The 23091-nt window shown below is 43.2% G+C and overlaps 1 protein-coding gene across 3 annotated transcripts; it reads left to right on the forward strand.

Moving 5' to 3' along the window:
* The first annotated feature begins 219 nt into the window (after positions 1–219).
* ARMC7 (armadillo repeat containing 7) lies at positions 220–22831 on the forward strand. 3 transcript variants are annotated; one of them, XM_021002530.2, is made up of 4 exons: positions 220–307; positions 3182–3343; positions 7731–7874; positions 21516–22831. In XM_021002530.2, the coding sequence occupies exons 2-4, from the start codon at positions 3253–3255 to the stop codon at positions 21851–21853; spliced, it is 573 nt and encodes a 190-aa protein (XP_020858189.1). In that variant the 5' UTR covers positions 220–307; positions 3182–3252; the 3' UTR covers positions 21854–22831. The 3 variants fall into 3 exon arrangements, with proteins under 3 accessions (XP_020858189.1, XP_020858192.1, XP_020858191.1); XM_021002533.2 differs by having other exon boundaries at positions 258–307; positions 3199–3343; XM_021002532.1 differs by having other exon boundaries at positions 263–311.
* Positions 22832–23091: the final 260 nt, after the last annotated feature.

The raw sequence follows: 23091 nt of genomic DNA on the forward strand, positions 1-23091 counted from the left end.
TATTTAGTAACTCATACTGACAACAATCCTGGGAGCCAGGTGCTCTTATTATCCCCGAGTCTCAGAGCCCCCATCTGGCGTCTAGCCAGAGTCCTAGCTCTGCTGCCCCAGAATTCCCGTGCTTTTCTCCCTCAGCTCCCACACCTCTCTGCATCGCTCGCCCCTCCTCCCGCGGGGATCTGCGAAGGGCGGTGCTTGGCCACGCCCCTTCCGCCAACTGGGATCTGCGAAGGGCGTCGCTTGGCCACGCCCCTTCCGCTGGCTGGGGCCTTCCGCTGCGGAGGACCTGAGCCGCTGAGCGGGAGCGGTAGGTGCGGTGGGTTGGGTAGGTGGTCGTGGGTGTCTGCGAGGGCGGTTCGCTGGTCCCCAGATCAATCCCGAAGCGACAGATCCCGGGGACTTCCTGTCTGTGGAGCCCATTGCTTGTACCCCTGCTCCTGCCTGAATCTTTCTCCCTGCCCCCGTCCCCCATAGTGAGATTTAAGGAAATCGAGGGAGGATCCTTGAAACTCAGGAAATTGTTTTTGTTGCTTTGCTTTGGTCTTTACCTAGACCATGTGTGCCGGGAAGAAGGGCCTGCTCTAGAACACTAGCTCTGGAATCAGAGCACCTAAGTTCAATCAACCAACCAGCATTTATTATGCTCCTCCTGTATGCCACTTATTGGGAATAATACGGGGGGGGGTGGAGGAAGTCCTTCAAGGAGCTTACATAGAATGGGGTGTGGGGTTGAAAGAGGACATTTATGTAAGTGTATGCAAAATAATTATAATGAGAACGAGGGAGAGGGGAGTCGAGAAAGGTATCTATTAGAAGGTGGTGCTTGAACGGAGTTTTGAAGGAAACAAATGCAAGAGGTAAGATATGAGAGTGCATTCCAGGCGTCAAAGAAGACCAGTGCAAAGTGAAGTCAAGTTAACAAGCATTTATTAAGCGTCTACTGTGTGCTAGGCACTGTGCTAAGCGCTGAAGATAGGAAGAAAGGTAGAAACAGTCCCTGCCCTCACAGACTCAGCATGTAAATGACTTTGTACAAACATGATATGTGCTGAATGACTTGGAAATAATCACAGAGGGGAGGTATTAGCATTAGGGGGTCCAGAAGAGGCTTCTTGAAGAGGGTGGAGTTTTAGTGAAAGGAAGCCAGGAGACCAAGATGAAGAGGAAAAAAGTTCCAGGCATTGGGGATTCTCAGTTCATCAGGAAAATGCACTGATTGAGATGGAATGCCACATGGCCAACAGCATTAGATCACAGAGTAAGGGGGAGCAAGGTATAAGAAGACTATAAAGGTAGGAAAGGGCCAGGTTGTGAAGGGCTTTAAAAACCAACCAGAGGATTTTGTATTTCTGTCCTGGAGATAGGGCGACACTTGGCTCCCCCTTGTCATGGTCACACCTTCACTTTAGGAAGATGACTTTGGCAGCCAAGTGGAAGATGGACTTGACTGCGGACAGATTTGAGACAGGAAGACCCACCAATAGGCTTTCGAAATAGTCCCAAGTATGAAGGATAACGCCTGCACCAGCGTGATGACTGGATCAGAGGAGAGAAAGGGATGTGTAGGAGAGATGCTGCAAGGGTAGAATTGACAGGACTTAACAACTGGTTGAATATAATGAGTGAGAGTTAGGAGTCAAGGATAGCATCTAGGTTTCAGTTCTGGGTAACAGGGGATGGTACTGCTTCCAGCAGGAATAGGGAAATTTGGAGTCGTTTTGGATATGTTTTGAGGTGCCTCCAGCACATCTAATTTGAAACATCCAGTAGGCAGTTGGAGATACAAGTCAAGAACTCAGAAATGAGAAAAGGGCCAGATAATATAGGTTTAGGGTACATCTGCATATAGATAATTAAACCTGTAAGAATAGCTTAGGTCACCAAGTGAGATTGTTGAGAGAGAAAAGGGCTCAGGACAAAGCTTTGGGGTACACCGACAGGGGGCATGGGGTAGTTGAAAAGGAGATTTTGAAAAGAGGTAGGCAGATAGGAGGGAAACAGAGATCAGAGTTATGAAAACCCAGAGAGGAGAGGGTATCTAGGAGGAAAGAGTGGCCAACAGAGGGTCAATCCATGCAGAGAAATCTAGAAGGGTAAGGATTGGGGGGAGACGGGGACTATTAGATTTGGCAGGAGATCACTTGTTAACTTTGGAGAGAGGCTTTGCAGTTGAGTGACAGGGTCAGAAGCCACATTGCCAAGAGGTGAGAAGGCATGGAAAGCAGAGAATGTAGAGGTCATGAGTAGACAACTTTTCCAAAATCGGCCTCTAACGGTTAAGAATTGGATGACCTTGGGCACTTACCTCTGTAGACTTCATCTTCCTCATCCATAAAATGAGGGGGGGGTTGGATGAGATAACTCCCAAAGTCTCTTCCAGCTCTTTGTTATCTACAGTGGTAAATTGGCAGGAGCACTGAGCTGGGGCATCAGGGCCCTTTTGGCCCTGGACATTATTTTAGCTCTTTCAAATGAAACAATATTTGTAAACCACTTAGCACAGCTTGTAGCACATAGTAGACACTTAATAAAGGCTTGATACCTTCCCTTCCTTCCACTCTCTCTTTCTCCCTCCCTCCCTCCTTTCCTGCCTCATTCCCTTCCTTCCCTCTTCCCTTCCTCCTTCCTTCCCTTCCTCTCTTCCTCTTTCCCTTCTACCTTCCCTCCCTTCCTTCCTCCATCCATTCTTCTCTTCCTTTCTCCTTCCCTTCCTCCTTTTCTTCCTTCCACCTCCCTCCCTCCCTTTTTTCTTTCCTCTCTCCTTTGCTTTCTTCCTCTCTTCTTCCTTCCTTCCTTCCCTCCCTCCCTTCCTTCCATCCTTTCTACCGGCCACACTCTCTCTTATTTTTATCCATCCTTCTTCCCTCCCTCCCTTCCCCTCTTCTCTTTTTCTCCTTTCCTTCCTTTTTGGGGCACGTGTCACATAGATGACTTAAATGGATGCTACATGAGCATAATATTAGAGACCTTCCTCTAGGTCTCTTTAACATTAAATGGTACCAGTCCAACTCACTTTCTTACTCTTAGTCAATTCTGGGTTTAGCTAATCTTCTGCCATGCCGGTCTGGAATATATGTAGAGAGGGACCAACTTAGCTGTCTGTCTTACTGCATGAGAGCTGAGGGCAGTGGTTCACACCTTTCTGCTTTTCCTTCATGATGTTTTCTGTATTTCTTTATAGATTTTCTTCCTGTCTAGGTCTACTGCTTATTCAAAAACACCTGCTGAGGTGTTCCCCAGAACACCCTGGTCATGGACCCAAAGCCTCAAGTTGTGCCAGCGGGAGGACGGCTGGAATACCTGCAGGCATTGGTCACTGAGTTCCAGGAGACAGCGAGCCAAGGTGGGGGGGGGGGACTGTCAGACCCAGGTCCTTTGTCCTGACCTGGCATCCTTTGCTTCGTGCTCCCCGCCAAAAAACAGCTCACATGCCATTTATTATTTTAACGGTTTTGTTACAACTTAGGCTTCATTATTGTCCTTCATTCTCTAAGAGGACCGAAATGCCTTCACTGTGTTGGAATCAATTTAAAATGTGTCCAACTGTGGTTGATCAGACTAACGTGAGCTTGGAAGGCTCTACCACAAATAGTTGGACACAAATGGTCCACATGAGCATTTGGTGTGGAGATGGCTCTAAATTTGCACATCTCCCATTTCTTTTGAGCTACGGTGGTGCAGCAGATAGAGTGCGGGAACTGGAGTCAGGAAGATCTGAGTTCAAATCTGGTCTCAAACGCTTACTTGTATGACCCTAGGCCAGGCACTTAACCCTGTTTGCCTCAGTTTCCTCATCTCTAAAATGAGCTGGAGAAGGAAGTCACAAACCCGCTCCAGTATTTTTGCCAAGAAAACCCCAAATGGGGTCATGAAGGATCGGACATGACTGAACAACAACAAATGCAAATTAAACACATAGTGGCTGGATAACCTGGCAAGTCCCTGTGACTGTAAGCTGCAGTAGGAGTACCAGGCACCTGCCTTGGTGGAGTAAGTTTGTCACTAGAAACTCCCGACAGCAATGAAATCACCAGTCCAGTCCCATCACATCAACAATGTTATGTTTATTACACAATTTCCAATCTATCAGAAAGACAAATCTCCACTGATGAGGCTGGCACCTTTTTAATTTTTTGCAAGGGTTTTTTTTTTCCTCAACTTAAATTAAAAAACAGAAACAGAAAACAAGAGCAACCCATTCTCCTAACAAAGGAGTTTCTCTCATTATATGTTTTTTTTCCCCTTCAGCACCTATTGTCTCATTTCATTTTCTCCATTGTTAAAAGATTCCAAGAGTTATCTTCTTGGCTAAGCACATCACTCACTTAATCTTGGCTAGCTAGGGTGCTCTGAAGAAAAAGGGGGAGAAAGAGCTGAGGGAATCACATTACCTGAGAGAAGGAAGGGACCTCGGCAGTTCTCTAGTCTAGCCCCTACACCAAAGGAATCCCCACTATAACATACCTACCAAGTACTCAGCAGCCTCCAGTTGAAGACCTCCAAAGACGGGGAACCTAGTACCTCCCAAGGGAGACCATGCCACTTTGGGACAGCTCTCATTGTTTTTCCTGACATTGAGCCTGAATTGGTCCTTTTCTCCTTGTTCTGTCCCCTCAGGTCAAACAGAATAAGCCTTGTCCTCTTCTGTTTAACAGCCCTTCAATTACTTGAGTCAGGTCTTTTCTTCTACTCCCCCCAACCTCCACCAACCCCCCTTCCTGATTCCCTACCAAGTCTTCTACACCTTAAACTTGTCAGGTCCCTTCAGGTGGCCATATGTCATGGACTCGATGCCTTTCAGCATCCTGGTTGCTCTCTTCTGGTCACTCTCTAGCTTATCTGACATCCTTCTTAAAACAGAACATCCAGAACTGAATATGCTGGAATACATCTGGATTATAACAGACAAGGTCTGACAAGGACAGAGTACAGTGACATTATCATCTCCCTGTTCTTGGGAGCTGTGCCCCAATTAATGCAGCCCAAGATCACATTAAGCTTTTTTTTGATAGCTGACTGAGACTGCACTTGTACTAAAACCTCCAGATCTTTGCCACACTGCTGTCTCACCATGCAGTTGAAGTTGATTTTTTTGGTGCCCAAGTGCAAGAGTCTACGTTTATCTTTATTGAATTTTGTCTTATTAATGATTCAGCCCAATGCTGTAGCTTGTCAAGATTTCTTTTCGGATCCTGACTCTGTCATCCATTGTATTAGTTATCTCTCCCACTTGCAGATCTGATAAGGATATCATCTAGGATTTTTTCCAAGTCATTGCTAAAAATGTTATTGGTGCCGTCCCAAGCACAAACCCCTGGGGTACTCCACTGGACGTCCTGCTCCGTTTTCATTGAAGCCTAATGCTGTTCTTTGAATTTTGCTATCTAACCAGTTCTGAAATCATCTGATTTATATTATTATCTAATCCATATCTTTCCATCTTCTCCATGAAAATTGTATGAGATACTTTATCAAAATCTTTACTAAAATCTAGATGAGCCATTCTTAAATTCAGCATTCCCTCTCATGTACCAATTTAGTATTCTTGACAAATAGGAAGTGAGGTGAGTCGGGCATGACCTGTTCTCCATGAAGTCAATGCTGGCTCTTCATAGTTGCCACTTTCCTTCTAGATGTTCACCAACCATCTCCTTTAATGATATGATCAGGATTTTCCCAAAAATTGAAATCACTGGTCTATATTTCATAGGCTTTGTCTTCCTTTTCTTGAAAAGGGAGACATTTGCCTTTCTTTCTAAACCCGTGGCACCTCTCCCAGTTTTCAAGATCTTTCATATATCACTGACAGTGATCACATCTGCAACTATTTTCCGGTCCTGAGGATGTAGCTAGTTCATCTGGGCTATGTGAATTTTCATCAAGGGTAGAGAGGCACTTTAATTTTCTTGGGGATTAACTTCCTGTTAGTGGATTTTGTTTTGTCATTTCTACCATAAAAGTCATTCTCCTTGGCAGAAAAAACAAACAAAATAATTAAGCAGCTCTGTGTGCTCTCTCTTGTTAGTTATCAACTTCCCATCTACCCCGAGCAGAAGCTCTATCCCTTCTTGGATCCTTTTTTTCCTCCCGGGAGAGCTAAAATGAATCTTTTTTTTGTTGTATTTAGTTGCCATCAATAACTTCAATTCATCCTGAGCTTTAGCATTCCTTTCATTACTTTTTACAGAACAGTGCCACATGCTTATATTAATTCTCTGTTACTCGTCATTGCTTCCATCTTCTGTAAATTTCTCCTTTAGTTTTAAGTTGGTTGGTGAATCCCCTCTGTAGCCACATCAGTCTCTTCAGACAAATCCCGTTGGTTTTTTTTTTCTCATTAGAATTGTTTCCCTTTTCTGTTTTCAGAATTTCCTCTTGAACATCTCCCCTCTCCCTTCTAGGCTTCCTTCCTTTGGGGGCATTGTGATCCAGGGGATCCTATCTCTCTTTCCTTTGAAATTGTCTCTCCACTAATTTAGGGCACGTGTAAGACTGCCTAGATTTCTTCTTCTCCGTTGTTGTTATTTGTCCTTTGTTCTCAAAGAGGACCATGAGATCAGGAAGACTTGCAAGTGAATTGGATTTAAGTGAGGGAGGGCTGTGCAGGGTCACCAGCCTCACTTTTTCCTCCACAGTCATCTGGGTCCACTGCCAAGATATAGATCAGGACTACTAGAGATGGCCCACTCTCCTCCATTGCAAACTTTAGGAAGGAGTGGTTACTTCCCTCCAGGCTTCCCATCATTTCTATCCCAACAACCAGGTTCTCTTGATTGGTGAGATTCAGATCCAGAAAAGAATCTCTCCTAATTGGTTCCTCTACCTTTTGAAGGACGAAATTCACCAAGGCAAGTTAAGAAATTCTTAACTGCTCTGCCTTTGGCAGAGAGAGAGGTTCTTTTTAAGGTCCTTTCAGCAGAGGTCACTTGTACCTATTGAATGACTAGAAGTGGGTAGTTGTCATCCATCTGGACAAGTCTTGGGAGGGTCCTCCTTGGATGCATACTTTGGGAAGACAGCACACTTCTCTGTTGTTTTCAGGCCCCAACAAATAGCCAGCCCCAATCCTTGTGAGCAGGGAATTACTAGTTACTGTGACTCTTCTCACTTTTTTCCACTGTCCCTTGTAGGATCCTCTTCTAACTGAGAACTGTCCCTCTCCTCTAGAGGACAAGCAGCTTCGTCTTCCTCATAGCCTCCAGCTCTCCCTTCAGAAGAGCTTATAATTTTTTTAAGTCCTAATGGTACAGCTCTTCTTTTCCTATTTAATTCTCTTCCATCTTCCATTATCCTTACAAGGATGTCCAGTATGTCAAGAATGGATATCATGTCATACCCCTTCTTTTACCATTGGAGTCTTCTCTTTCCCTTAGGAACCCTTCATTCTTCCAAACAGCCTCGAGTCTAGAGAAATATTCTTCTAGTCCCATCACCTTCTCTAGGTGGTAGATCAGCCTGCACTTGATATTCAGAAAATGGTACCACAACTGTGGCAGAAATACAAGCATTGCAGCTTGAGTGTCACAAGTCACCCCACTCTCCATACTGGTTGGGATTTTCAGCCTCATTCTTTTGAACATTTGAGTGTTTACACCTCAACCCTAAGAACCTGATTAGAACTTTTTTATGGCCAATTATCACCCCTTAATAACATTGACATTTCTTTCCCCTCTTCTATTCCAAGGAACAGTGTCCCTCATCCACTCTCTGATGTTTCCTTTCCATTACAGAAGCCAAGGAGCAGGTCCTGGCCAATCTAGCAAATTTTGCCTATGACCCCAACAACTACCAGTATCTCCGGGAGCTGCAAGTGTTGGACTTATTCCTTGATGTATTGAGCGAGGACAGCGATACCTTAGTGGAATTTGCCATCGGTAAAGGGCCCGAGGGATTGGGTGATGGAAGAACTAACCTTGTCTTGTAATCTTATACCCTCCTCCCCTTCCCCTCTGCTTTGGAAGACTTTTGGGGTCTTCTCTGCCCAGGCTGTTGGACGGGAATAATATGTTAGTGGTGATAATGATCATGGGAAATACATCATTACTTTTGATAGCCATGCATTAACTCTCTCTGCAACCTATTGTAGGGATTATAATCGCCCAGTCTGCAAGAAAAACCACTGAGGCAGAGCTCTAAGCCAGTGGTCCTTTAATGTACATTAAAGGGTCTATGGTGCCCTCTAATGAAGTGGACCCCAGACCTTCCTCACTTGGTAAACTAGTAATGAACATTACATTAAAGTTCAGGGCCCATTATATAAGAACCTATCTTATCTAATTATCTCTATATGGTTTAAAATATTAAACTGATTAATACTGATTGAAATAGAGTAGGGGTCCAATTATTTCTCATACTATACAGAGTGGGGTCTGTTAACTTCATTTTCCTCACCTATGGGACATGGGCATAATAATACCTGCTGCTTATCTTAGAAAGATAGCATGAGAATAAAATAATAATATCAAACAAGGGACAGTGTGGCATATTGAAGAAAAAGCTGGCCTGGAAGTCAAAAAACCTGGGTTCAAATCCTCCCGTTGACACATATAGCTGTGTGACCTTGGGCAAGTAGCTTAACATATCAGTATCTCAAACATTTCTCAGAGACTATGAATTATAGATGGGTTGCTACCTGCATCTGTGGAGGGATTTTCCAAATAATGAAATTATAGCATATTGATTAATTTTACTAAACTACTTTCTTCCCTTTCTTCCTTTTGTTATTCTTTGTTTTAAGAGATGGATGTCCAGGGAGAAGAGGGGGAAGAAATATAACAAAAGTAGTCAATAAAATTAAAAAGAAAAAGAAATCATAGGTCTAGAAAAAAAAATATTGAAAAGCACTTTGAAAAAATAAAATTACTTTTCAAGTAAATGTGTCATACAAATGCTCAGGGTTAATACTAATTTGTGTTTATGCAGCACTTTAACATTCTAAAGCACTTAAGTACTTTCCTAACCAACCCTATCATTACCTCCTTTTTACTGACGCTGAGAGCAGATGACTTGCCCACAGTCACACACCTGCTTCCTAATGAGTTTCCTGAGCATGCATGACATTTCATGTCTTGCACAAAGCGAAAGAGTTTGTAATGAAATTTTTAAAAACACTCACCCCGTCCCCATATTAACAGAGTTTACAAGAGCAGAAACAAAACATGTACTATAGTCTGGGCATCTAACATATGGCTCTAGCAGGCTGCCCATCAGCAGGTGTTTATTATACAACTACCTTGCACTAAGTCCAGAGACAAGACAGAAGTCAAGACGACTGTCCTGGGATAAAAGTACAATGAACAAAACAATCCCCACTCACATGGAGCTTTCATTCTGACTGGGCCTGTAACAAAAAAGAGAAGAAACAGGGAACAGTTAAACACGAGGTAGTTTGAGAGGGAGGGCACTGGCCGTTGAGGGGATCAAAGGAAGGCGTCATAGAGAAAGTGTGCTTACTAAACTACCTCTTGAAGGAAGACAGGGATTCCAGGAGGTGCAGATGAGGAAGGCGGCCATTCCATGCCTTTGGGAAACATGCAAAGCCTGAAGTTGGGAGATGTTGGGAATGTTATACGTGAGGCACAGAAAGACAGCCAGCCGGCTTGGCTAGAGAATGTGCTGAAATTCTTAAAAGTATCAAAGCAGCTACCTCTCAAGTAAGCCAAGCCCCAAGACACAGAGAAAGAAGCTGTTACTTCAGTGGTACAGATTAAAGTGCCTAGTGGCCACAGGAATCCCTGCCGAGGCAGCCTGCTGGACAGTAGATAGAATGTAGGACCTGGACTCAGGAAGACCTGAGTTCAAATCCAGCCCTAGACATTTACTAGCTGTGTGACCCCTGACAAGTCACTTAATCTCTGTCTGCCTCAGTGTCCTCAACTATAAAATGGAGATAATGATAGCACCTACATCATGGGGATGTTGTGAGGATCAAATGTAATATTTAAAAAATATGTAATACAGTGCCTGCTACATAGTTGGTCCTTAGTAAATGCATATTCCCCTTCATTATTCTCTTCCCTACATTCCATGAAGCAATTTGCAATGCTAAGATGTGCAAGGAAAGGCGGCACAGTAAATATGCTGTTGGACTTGGGCGTTGGACCTGGGTTCAGATTCTACCTCAGATACATGCTATCTGTGTGACCTTGGGCAAGTCATTTAACCCTGATGGGCTCAAAAAAAAAAAAAGGAAAGGGATACACTAGGAAGGTCAATTCTTTATTTAGTTTACTTTTGTAAGTAAACTGATTAGAAATTTGTTTGCCTTATGATACATATTTGTAATAGGGGTATTGTTTTTCTTTTGTTCTCTATTTGGGGTGGGGGGAAGAATGGGTAGACAAAAGGGATGATCTTTGCTGATTGAAAAAAATAATATTTAATTTTAAAAAATCACTATTTGATTCAAGCTTGTTAGCATGACACAAGGTAGCAGTTAGTGACAGCAGCAGTGGATGGATGGTTAGGCCCTGGATCCTCTATGCTAGCTGCTTCACTACTATGCAGGTCTGTGTCTCCCGATACAGATGACAGTCTCTGTGATTTAGCAGATGGTAGTTGAGAGTTTCTGTAGATGGAATTCATTCTCCTCCAGCTGCTTGGCAATGAACCTTTCCTTTGTGAATTTATAGCAGGCTGGCACGGCCTTTAAGAATTCATGGGTCACTTCCATGCCATAAGGAGGCATCAAAGGCTTTAAGTCTGCTTCACCCCATGTATCCAATCAGTTGCCAGATCTTGCTCTTTACTAATTCTGTAACAAGCCATATTCAGGCGCTGTCTTTCTGTTTTTGCAACACCCAAAGGCGCGGCTAAGTGGTGCCATAGCTCACAGAGCACTAGACCTGAGATCAGGAAGTTGAGTTGTTTCTGTCCAGTCCGACTCTTTGTGACCCCATTTGGGGTTTTCTTGGCAAAGATACCAGAGTGGTCTGCTGTTTCCTTCTCCAACTCATTTTACAGATGAGGAACAGAGGCAAAGAAGGTTAAGTGACTTGCCCATCCCATGGTCACACAGCTAGTAAGTAGGCCAAATTTGAACTCAGGAAGAGAAGTCCTCCTGACTCTAGGCCTAGCACTCTATATAGTGGGCCACCTAGCTGCCCATTAAATAGATAAGGGTGAGTTATTTCTGCAAACCACGTGCTGTGCAGGAATAGTTTCTTTCTTGGAACCACCAGCAGGTGGCGCTGCTAGCACACACGACAGCTGTGAGAGGGCCACTGAGGACAGAATGCAGCCGTTCTTTCAATGGTGCCCATTGATTTAGGTCCAGTCTCTGGACTGGAGAGAGTGGCATAGCGTAGCTTTGACACAAGGAGGTGTCTCTTGGACTGTAAAAGTCTTCATGGATTTCATTAGGGCCTTAAGTAATCAGGGTGGCATCAACCAGTTGTGGGTCAGACAGTTGGCTCCCCATTAAAATTGATGGGGAATAATGCAGCTTTTTTTGTTTGTGGTAGATTTTATACTTATAAGCACTAGAATGAATCACGTGGCCATTAAATTTTGGTGTTAGCACAAACATAAGGTGTCCTATTTTTCATTTAAATTCCATTTTGTAATTCTGTCATTCCTGCACTGAGGATATAAAACGTAATTCCTGCTCTGGAGCAGCTTACATTCTACACTAAGGGGACATAACATATACACAGATAAATAAATGCAAAATGTATACAAAACAAATACAAAGAGATTTCAGCGGGAAGGTCTTTGTAGATGAAATAGACAGTGGCCCAGTGGACCAGATTTTCATTTAAGGCAGGAATTCTTGACCTGGAGTCCATGAACTTTATATATATATGTGTGTATATGTGTGTGTGTGTGTGTGTGTATACATATATATTTTTTATACTGTTTCCTAGATAGATTTATTTCAATATAATGGGTTTCCTTTGTAATCCTATGTGTTTTATGTATTTTAAAAAATATTCTGAGAAAGGGCCCACAGGTTTCAAATCAGACAAATTGTGGAAGGGGTCCATGACCCAAAAAAGGTTAAGAATCTATTAAGGGACTGTACCTCTTTTATTTTGTAAAACATTCATGTGGAATATTGTCTTTGTCTGAAAACATTTGTGTCACTTAGACCTAGGACCCATCCACTATTAATTTCTCAAACTCCTAAAGAGCATTTTATGTTGTGTATTTTTGTGTTACTTCTGTAGATTTTTTAATCTTAGGTCTATAACTTAAAAGTAGTTTGAGGGTGATATAGCCCATGGGTTGCCTGAACTATTTTTTGGGTAATGGACTTCTTTGGCAGTCTGTTAAAACCTATGGATCCCTTCTCAGAATGTTTTTAAATGCATAAGATAAAATATATGGCAGCAAGGTGGCACAGTGGATAGAGCACCAGGCCTGGAGTCAGGAAGAATTGAGTTCAAGTCCAATCTCAGATACTTACTTGCTTTGTGACCCTGGGCAAGTCACTTAACCCTGTTTGTCTCAGTTTCCTCAGCTGTCAAATGAGCTGGAGAAAAAAATGGCAAACCACTCCAGTATCTTTGCCAAGAAAACCCCAAATGGGGCCACAAAGAGTCGGACACGACTGAAACAATACAACAGCAACAAAGTTATCAGAATATAAATTTTTAAAAACCGAAGTTCAAGGACAGCAGGCTAAGAGCCCTTGAGTCCAAACCCTCTCCCCGCCGTGTCCCCCCCCCCCATTTTATAGAAAACTGAAGCCTCCAGAGGTTAAGTGACTTACCCAGGGTCAGGCATGTTGTAGGATCACAACCAAGAATCCAGCCCAGGGCCATTGACTCCAAATCCAGGACTCTTTCCCTCTGAACCACACTGCCTTCTTTGTTGTTATAATTATGGATTCACAATATGTTTGTGTTCTGTCTTTATTGTATATCCAAAGCCTATATTCTCCCATATTTCTCTGTGGTCTTTATCTTAGTATTTATCCCTCAATTGTAGGACACATGGGTTGTTCCTGGTTTTTTGGTCTTTTGCTATTACAGACCAAGCTTCTGTGAGTCCTTTTGCACAACTGTCTTTTTCATTCTTGATAACCCCTTTAGGGTATATTCCTAGCAGTTAGATCACCATGATTAGTTTCTTGGTTCATATTGTAGAATTCTTTTTTGCTTTCCCAAAGGCTTGCACCTATCCATCGTCCCACCAGCATTGTAATGTGTGTCTGTTTCTCCAGCACTTCTCTGGAACGGAATTGTATGATGTATAACCACTCTTGGCAATTTAATGAATGTAAAATGGTTCCTCAGAGTGGTTTTAATTTGCATTTCCCGTGAGAGTGGGAACCCTTAAACTGTTAGTGTTTTTTTTCAGACTTAATATATAAATGCCTTTTTTTGGGTACAGAACATAACTAAGTCTAACTATTCACCTTTAGCAAAGATACTGCATTCATTAGGTCTGTTTCAAGCCCTTGGGCAGCAGATCAAAGTAATAGATGTGGTAACAGTCTTCTTGATTTTGAGGTTCTCAAATTAAGTTGATGTTTGAGCCAGTCGTAATTCAGTGGTGTTTGATTGGTCTTCTGTATTACATTTCTGTTTGTCAACCAATTAGTATTTATTAAGCGCCTACTACAGTGCTAAGTAAGCAGCTAGGTGGCACAGTAAATAGAGCACCAGGTCTGGAGTCAGGATAACTCATCTTCCCGAATTCAGATCCAGCCTCAGGCACTTACTAGCTGTGTGATCCTGGGTAAGTCACTTAACTGTGTTTGCCTCAGTTTCCTCAGCTGTAAGATGAGCTGGAGAAGGAAATGGCAAACCACTCCAGTGTCTTTGCCAAGAAAACCACAAATGTCGGATGACTGCACGACTGTGCTAAGTAATGGGGCTACAAAGAAAGGCAAGACAGTTCCTACCCTCAGGGAATTCCCAGTCTAATGTATTTCTTAAAACAGTACACCAGGTTTTTCCCTCTATTATTCATTCATTCTGCTAATTGAAATGACACTAAAGATGAGTTTATATGTTAACCTTATTTCCCCTCTACACTGCACCCAAACTGGATTACCTGCCATCCTGACCAGGCTTTCAGGCCCAGCCTGTAAATTAATCCTCCTAGAGCAGAAACTCTCTTGCTATTCTATTTGTAGCCCCAGCACTTAGCTCAGACCTTTGTAGGTATTACTTAATAAATGCTTATTCACTCATTCATTCATTTATTCAATCTTTGTATGCTGGAAGGGACTGGATTTTGGAATCAAGACACCTGAATTGAAATCCTGGCTCTGTCACTTAATAACCTGGTGACCATGAGCAAATCATTTAACAATAGCTAATGTTTCTATAGCACTTTAACATCTGCAAGGTGCTTTTCAAATATTATCTCATTTGATCCTCACAACAAGCCTGGGAGAATATGTCCCCTTTTTTCTTCTGATACTGCCACCACCCTGATACAGGCCTTTATTTCCTCACAGATAGATTATTTGCAATAGCCTGCTCTTGGGTCTGCCTGTCACAAGTCTCTCCCCGCTACAATCCATCTCCCATTCAGCCACCAAAGCTATTTTTGCTAACGTGGTCCTACCATGTCACTCCCCCACTCAAACTCCGGTCATTCCCTATTACCTCCAGGATAATACAAAGTCACTGTTTGGCCTTCAAAGCCCTTCATAACTTAGCCTGGAGGTGGAGAACCTGGGGCCTCGGGTGTGACACGCCTTTTGACCGAGTCCAAATTTTACAGAATAAGTCCTTTTATTAAGGGGATTTTTTTCAGTGAAGTTTAGATCCAGTCAAAGGGCCGCACTTGAGGACCCAGAGGGCCACCTGTGGCCTGGAGGCTGCAGGTTCCCCACCTCTGACTTAGCCTCCCCCTCCCCCCAGCAAACATTCTTTGATCAGTGATACTGGCTTTCTTGCAGTTCTTCAAGAAATACACTGCATCTGTAGGCTCCAGGCTTTTTCACTAGCTGTGTCCCATTCCTGGAATGCTCCTTCCTCATCTCGGCTTCCAGGCTTCCTTCAAATCCCAGCTAAAAATCTTACTTTTACAGAAAGCCTTTCCCAGTCCCTCTTAATTCTGGTGCCTTCTCACTGTTGATTATTTCCTTTTTATCCTTTACATAGCTCATTTATACATGGTGTTTACATGTCGTCTCCTGTCTGTTGAAATTAAGGTGAACTGAGAGACGAGGTTCCGAGCATGATCAGTTTACTAGTTAGGCTAGCAGTGACCAATAAATTGAATCGGTGGCCTCTCTCAAGGACCAGAGACTCTGAGTTAAGGACTGAGAGGGTCTTTTATAACAATTAGCAAGATGAGGAAGCATAAGCCCCAGTGCCTGAAGTGTGTCTTCTTTTGATTGGCCTGACATTACATCATCACAATCCCCATTGGTAGACGTTTTAATAAGGAGGTAGGTTAAGCTTCATCGCAGCTCCTCCCCGTTACTTCCTTGTTAGGAGATGGGAGTAATCCTCAGGTGATAGGATTAGTCTGCAGAGATGGTGGAGTCTGCCACAGGCTGGCACTGCTTTGATTGAATCAATTTGAATTTAAGTTGCAGGTGCAGGGGAGGGGAGGTTATCAAAAAAATTAAATTCTGGATGAGTGGGTAGTGGGTGAGGTTTCAAAGATAGACAATACAAGGGTAGAAATTCAATTCACAACAAAATTGAGTCCTGAGTGGAGGTAATGACAAGATAAAAGCTTGACCTTTAGGAAAGTTTCTCCAGGTTGTAGGTAAAGAGTGGAGTTACCAAAGTAGGAGGTTGGGCTTATGGGGTTGTAACCTAAGAACAACAAAAAAGAAATTTCTGTTAAATTAAGGTTTGTGTCAAAAAAATTGATTGTCTTAAAAATAGAATTAAAATCAGTTTTCATTTGTACACTCTCCCATTAGACTTGTGAGCTCCTTGGGGGCAGGGTCTTTTGCCTTTCTTTGTTTCTCTAGTGCATAGTACAGTGCCTGGCACATGGTAGGCACTTAATAAATGTTTATTGCTTGATTGAGGTAGGTGCTATTATTATCCCCATTTTACATTTGAGGAAAGCAAGTCAGGTTAAGTGAAGTGCCCAGGATCGAATAGCTACTACATCTCTGAAGCTAGATTTGAACTCAGGTCTTCCTGGACTTCCAGATCAAGCACTCTCTTCACTATGACACCCACTTGCCCTTCTAAGCTTCCATTTTTTAACTTCTAAAATAGAGATAATAGTATTTGAACTACCTACCACACAGGATTCTTATGTAGGCCAGGCCTGATCCAGCCCAGTCTTGTGGTTCAGGATTGAAACAAAAGTCACTCACAGGCAATCTGATTGTTTGTTTTTTAATAAGTTTACTTAGCCATTGCATGGAAAGGATATTCAGCATTGATTCAGTTGAGTGTTACTTCCTGGTCTCTATGTTGGTTCTGTCTTGTGTAAAGCCTGAGAGAGGAGCTCTTGACTCTTTGTAAGCTAGCTTTTGTACTCACAGAAAGGGAGCTCAGTGGTCCAACTCCACAGACAAATTATGTCACAAGAACAGTTTCAGTTTTAGCACCTTTTAAGGAAAAACAGCCTGGCATATGGTGGGGGTAGATGTTGCTCCTTTAATAAAAATGCTTTGTAAACCAAGCTCTGTGTCAGTGTGAGCTATTATTATCCTTCCTTCACTTATGACCCCTGTGTTCCAGTTTTAATATTAAATCTGCTTTTCTCTTTTTATGCCCCAGAAGGTTTTATTTTTTTGTTTGTCTCATAAGGACCGCCCATGTGCCATAGTTTAGAACCAGAGAATGGAATCTTGCCTCTTTGGGGAGCTCTCCAAGGTCCCTGCCAACTCTAAACCCTTAAACGTTAGAGGTGACCTAGACCTCATTTATTCTGCGTTTAAGAGAGCGTGGAGTTCATCCTTTCAATACGGTTGTATCTGCAGATGCTTTTCAACAGCAAAAGATCAGTTCAGGTGAATTTTTTTTTAATTATGCAAAATCACTTCTCAGTTTTCCAAAACTTTTTCCTAAATTGTCCCTTTCTTGCCTTTTCTGTTGTTTATCTTCCCATTTGGACTGATTGCATTTCCTACTTTGCTGTTCTTTTGCTATTTGGCTGTCTTTTTTTCCACCACTTTTCATTATTGAGTAAGCACAGACTTACTGCAGCCCATACTAAAGAAGATACAGAGGAACAGGAAGACTGCTCCTGAACTTGTAACCTTGCTGGGCTTCTCTTGTCTCACCAGCTCCAGAGCTCTGATTTCAGAAGATGATGCCTGGGATTGATGAGGTTACTTTCCTCTTGGTGCTAGCGTGAAAAAAAAAATTAATAATCTACTCTGTTACAGGCACAAGTCTGCCAGAAAGTTTTTATTCATTGAACATTAATCTAAATTCAAGCATTAATCTGCCAGAGAGAGATGCGCCGAGTGGCACAGTCCCCTCAGGCCTTCAGTTGCACCTTTGACATAAGACACTTTGAAGTTAACATTTATAGGAATCTTGAACATGGAGAGCTCCTAATACAGTTACACGGCTCACAGTTAACTTTTTACTTTATCTAACAGTACAATAGCCACTCTGTCCAGAGGGTCGTTCTCCTAATTCACCTCATCCCTCTTTGACCTTCCCGTCAAGGGCTGTCTCACAGCTAGTCACAAAGGACCTGAAGTAATCTGAGGGACCTCCTAATACTCTAATCCCTTCAGAAAATATTGAAAGAGGGTTCTGCCATTAGGTGGATCATTAAATAGGAAAAGGCAATGACCTTAACTAGACCTAAATATTTCTCATTCTAAGACTAGCTGTTACTTTTATACCATTTTTCAAGGCCTTAGGTTTCCTTCTTAACCTGTAACGTACTTTCCTGAGAGAAAAGGTTAGGTCCATGAGAAAGAATTTTAGTGCAAAGCATTTCCTAAGAGGTTTGATTTAGTACTGGTAAAGTTTCCTTCAGGTTAAGTCTAGAAAGAACTTTAGACTGGAGAAGTATTTATTTCTTTGTATTTTCATTTGAACTAAAAGTGTTTTTCATATGCTTCCACAGTATATGGTGCTATAATTACATCTGCTAATAACAATGCTGTAGGCCAGGGAGGCAAACAGTTTCAGGATGGAAGGCATTATTTTAGTGACCACAGCTGTTAACCAAGAGACTTACATAACTAATGTATGCTTTGTTGCCCTTAGACTCCAGTTAGTAGTGAGGTTCCAGTGTGGAATGTGGGCCCAAAGATTGCAGGAGGCCAGGACAAAGTAAATTATTCTTCCCTAGGCAGTGCCTGAAGCCCCTGGAGAGTTCTTTCATGACTAACATGGTAGAGTTGTGGTCTTTGGGATGAGAAACAATGCTAGATTTGGGGGGTTGGGGGGAGTGGGGGGAGATAGGACAGGAAGTGTTGAGAAATGGAGCAATAGAAGTGAGAAGTGATTAAGTAAAAGCCGAATGCTAGGCATTCGAGAAAGAAGAGACAGAAGCAACGTCAATGGTAGCAGGAGGTGAATACAACACCTAAAGGAATTTTGGCAGTTTGGGGATAACATCTGGAGGAAACTGAAAGAAAGCATTGGAAAACCTAGAATTAGGAAGACTTGAATTCAAATCCAGCCTTGGATACTTGTCAGTCAATGAACACCTATTGAGTGGCTACCGTGTGCCAGGCATTATGGGCATTGTACTGTGAACCAGGAGTACAACAAAGAGGCAAAAGATAGACCCTGCCTTCAAAGAACTCACAGACTAACGAGGCAGCATGCAAACAACTATGTTTATTGTTGTTGTTCAGTTATATTCGACTCTTCATGACCCCATTTGGGGTTTTCTTGGGCAAAGAGAATGGAGTAGTTTGCCATTTCCTTCTCCAGCTCATTTTTTTACAGATGAGGAAACTGAAGCAAACAGGGTTAAGTGACTTACCCATGGTCACACAGCTAGCAAGTATCTGAGGCTGGATTTGAACTCAGGTCTTCCTGATACCACCAGCTGCTTAACAACTATGTACAAGCAAGTTATTTACAAGTTAAATAGGAAGTAATCAGAGACAAGGCACTAGAATTAAGAGGAATTGAGAAAGGCTTCCTGTAGAAGGTGGGGTTTTCACTGAGATTTGAAGGAAGCCAGGAGGTGGAGATGAGGAGGAAGTGAGGAGGAAGATGAGTGACAGCCATCGAAAATGCCCAGAATGAAGACACGGTTTATCTTCTTTGAGGAATAGCAAGGAAGCCAGTATCATTGGATCAGAGTACTAGCCATGTGACCCTGAGCATGTTCCTTAACCTCTGTTTGCCTCAATTTCCTTATCTGTAAAAAGAGGATAACTATAATACCTTGCCACCTAGGGTTGTTAGTGGGATCAGAAGAGATAATATTTGTAAAACATTTTGCAAACCTTAAAGCCCTACATAAATGCTCGCTATTTATTAAGGTGGGGGGTTGGTCTGGTCAGTTGGTTGCCCGTGTGCTTGTTTTGTGTGTGGTGCTATGTACAGAAGAATCGGATTGAGGAAACTGAGGCTCTGAAAGCTGAAGGGCCTTGGCAGAGGTTCCTCAACACATGGGTAGCAGAGCCAGGATTCTAATCCAGGTCTCTGGATCCTGTTCTTTCCTTCCAGTGCTCTCTTCAAATCCAGTCCTGCAATTCTGACACCGATGAGGCGGCCAGAAGTAGACATAGTTAGGCATAGTTCAAAAATAGCAGTGTCGTTTGGTATGTAAAACTTGCGATATGTGGAAGGAACTAGTCAGAGATAAGGTTAGCTGGAGCCAGATGGTGGAGGGCCTCAGTGCATCTAGTTCAGAAGCTTTCACTGTATTCATTTGGCAATGGGGAAGGAAGCCATTGGAGGATTTTGAGTAGCTGGGGGGGAGAAGGTAGGCTATATGATGTTGGCAGTGGCTCAAGTTCAGCACATTGTTAGTTGAGGATGCATGTTGGGATGAAATGACATGCTCACAAGCCACTGAACAACTGACAAAAGGCAGTTTACTTTGCTCCAACAGCTGGGATGTGCAACTCTCTGTGGCTGAGAATTTTTGTGCCTTTAGATGAAACTTTGGTCTTTTACCTTCATTCATGGGCCCACTGGGCCCCAAGAGCTCTCCATCCAAAAAGAGGAAGCCGCATGATCGAATTGGGGGCAAATTAGGTCCAGGCTGGCAGCTTCGTCTTCTTTTGGTAAAAGCTGATCCCCATACGCCAGGAAGGAAGGAGGAGGTAGTGAAGTGCTACTAACAGATATCAGTCCTGTCACACATGATCATAGCTGTTTTAGGAAGACTTTTCTGGCAGTGACAAGTAGAATAATTTGGAATGAAAAGAGATGATAGGTTTATCACCTCTGCTCTACAAATGAGACAGAAAACAGGAACTTAGCGGATACTCCAAGAGAAGCTGGGTTAGAGACAGGAAGAGACAAGGCAGACGCTGGTGGGTGAAGCAGCATGATGTCACGTTCAGCTGTTTTTGAGGCTGGATGTAGCTAAACAGACAGGGGTGGGGAGAGGACAAGGACTCAGGCGCCAGCCACTCCTGGGCCTAAACTCTAATTAGGTTGGGAGCAGGACCCAGAAAACATGGACGTCATTGTGCTTATCTTTTTCATTTTTCCTATGGATTCCTAGTAAAAGTTCCACTTGGGAAGCTTTTTTTCAAGGGGACTGAAGGAAAGGCACTGTTTTTTCTCATACTTTTATACTCATACTTTATATTCCTACTTTAAATCTGGATATTTACATGTCACTTGTTAGGGAAGAGGATGATTATGAACTGAACCTGCTCCAAAGCAAAAAAGAACCAGAAAATGGAAATCCCAAGAGAGAGAACGTCAAAACCAGTGATGGAAGTTCATCTTTCCTGCCTTGCTTCTCTTGTAACAGGATCCTCTCCTAGTGGGTCTAGTCCTGAGGTTCACTAGAAGGGACTCTGTTTTTAGGTTTGGTCCGTCTGCTTCTATCCATGGGCCTCCCTGGGCTCCAGGAGTCATCCATCCAAAAGTGGGATAGGCTGCTCTAGAAGGTGGTGGGTTTACCCTCATTGGATTTTTTTCAAGCAGAAACTGAATTTTCCAAAAGAGATATCCAAAATGGCAGAGTCCCCACAGCCCCAAGAATTAGCTCATCATCAGGTATGCTGTGATGGGGATTCTTTTTGGGATAGGAGATAGGAATAGCTGGTACAGTGGATAGAGCACCAGGCCTGGAGTCAAGAAGAGTCATCTTCCTGAGTTCAAACATGGCTAGCTGTGGGACCCTGGGCAAGTCACTTAACCCTTTTGCCTCAGTTTTCCCATCTGTCAAATGAGCTGGAGAAGGAAATGGCAAACCACTCCAGTATCTTTGCCAAGTGAACCCCAAATGGAGTGACGATGAGTCAGACATGACTGCAAACAAACTCTCTACTGGACTAGAATGCCACAGAGGTTTCTTCTAACTCTCAAATTCTGGGATGTGATTCTGTGAACAAGTTTTAGAATTGCAGAAATGTGGCATCCTCCCCCCTCTCTCTCTCCTTCAAGAGTCATTCCCCCCAACCCCCCACGGTCCCCCCCAGGGTTACGGTCCAAAGGCCAACAAGATCTTTGACTTGTTTTGTCCTGTAGGTGGCCTCTGCAACCTGTGCCTGGATAAAGTCAACAAAGAGTATATTCTGCAGATGGGAGGCATCAAAGCCATCATCAACTGCCTGTCCAGCTCCAATGAGGAGACAGTCATGTCAGCAGTCACAACACTCATGTACCTGAGCACATCCCAGTCCATCCAGGAGCTCACAGCCCTGCCTGTGGTGGAATGTATGCTCCGCTTCTCCCTCTCTGCAAATAAGAGACTTAGCAATCTGGCTACCATCTTCCTGGAAGACTACTGCTCCCCTAGCCAGGTGGAGGAAGCCCAGAATCAGAGTGCACACACCGCTGTGGGCATCCCACTCCCCAGAGACTGACACTGTGCCAGGGAGGTGGTGCCCATCCTTGCGAACTCTGGGTTGTCGGCCAGGGCCTGCACAGTTGCTGGAGAGGCTTGTTAGAAGGGCAGTGTAAGTAAGGGAAGCTGAACCTGGGAAAAGACCAATTTAAGCCAGTGGGCTAGAGAGAAGAAAGGTCACAAGCCCTCTGCTGGAGAAAAATGCCCCATTAAACAATAAGGCAGTTTGGGGGGTAGGAAGGGGAGGCCTTGCAAGAGGAATCTCAGGACAGACAAGTTGCGCTACTACCAGCACAGGACAGTGCCATTGTCTGGCAACAGATAGCGGCCAAGGCTTTATACCTTTCAGGCTGGGGGATTTGGCTAGTAATATATAAGTTCCCTTAAAATCTGCAAGGTATAACTCCAAAGCACTAAAATAGATGCCAATACACATCAAAAACAGTTTTGTTACTCTACTTAAATAGGAGTGATAATGTATAAAAGAGAGAGGACTAACCAGGACCTGAATTCTAGTTCTGGCCCTGCCTGATTACCAGCCATATGATCTTTGTTAAACAAGGCTTTTAACATTCATGAGCCTTAATTTTCCCATCTACAAAATGGGCATAATAATTGTCATTGTGAGGATCAAATGAGATTGCATCCAAGAGTAACAATATGTATGGATGCTCAGTTATCCCAGTGGCTTACCCACTCTTTATCCTCCGGCCACCTTCTTTAGGGTCTGTCCCGTGGGCTTGATGTAAAATCTTCCTTGTTAAAGGGCCATGGAATAAATTTAATACAATCTGTGACCCCCTTAAGCTCGTGTTGGGCACCAAAGGCACACCGGGAAGAAGGCTGTTAAGCACATGTTTACATGTAACAAGACCATTATCCGGAATGGATTGCTACAAGTTTGCATAATCATTACCTGTGCTAGTTCATGGTGAGAGTTGAGGCCATAGGTGTATATTTCTGCCTCTCCTTGAAATGAAAATTTCATTTTTATTGATGCTTTCGTCTTTTCAGTCATGTCTGACTCATTATGACCCCATTTGAGGTTTTCTTGTTAAAGCTACTGGAGTGGTTCCCCATGTCCTTCTCTAGTTCATTTGACAGATGAGGAAACTGAGGCAAACAGGGTTATGTGACTTGCCCAGGGTCCCACAGCTAGTGTCTGAGGCCAGATTTGAACTCAGGAAGATGAGTCTTTCTGACTTCAGGTCAGGCACTCTATCCATTGAGCCACCTAGCTGCAGTCTAGGTTTTTAC

This window comes from Phascolarctos cinereus, unplaced genomic scaffold (genome assembly GCF_003287225.1).
Source record: "Phascolarctos cinereus isolate Bilbo 61053 unplaced genomic scaffold, phaCin_HiC Scaffold_5;HRSCAF=322, whole genome shotgun sequence".
Taxonomy (NCBI): Eukaryota; Metazoa; Chordata; class Mammalia; order Diprotodontia; family Phascolarctidae; genus Phascolarctos; species Phascolarctos cinereus.

Bases quoted from the DNA above. Each gene is read 5' to 3' on its own strand.
- ARMC7 (XM_021002530.2), top strand. From the start codon at position 3,253: ATGGACCCAAAGCCTCAAGTTGTGCCAGCGGGAGGACGGCTGGAATAC. The intron at 3,344-7,730 runs GTGGGGGGGGGG...TTTCCATTACAG, and splicing joins CCAGGAGACAGCGAGCCAAG to AAGCCAAGGAGCAGGTCCTG. The intron at 7,875-21,515 runs GTAAAGGGCCCG...TTTGTCCTGTAG, and splicing joins CTTAGTGGAATTTGCCATCG to GTGGCCTCTGCAACCTGTGC.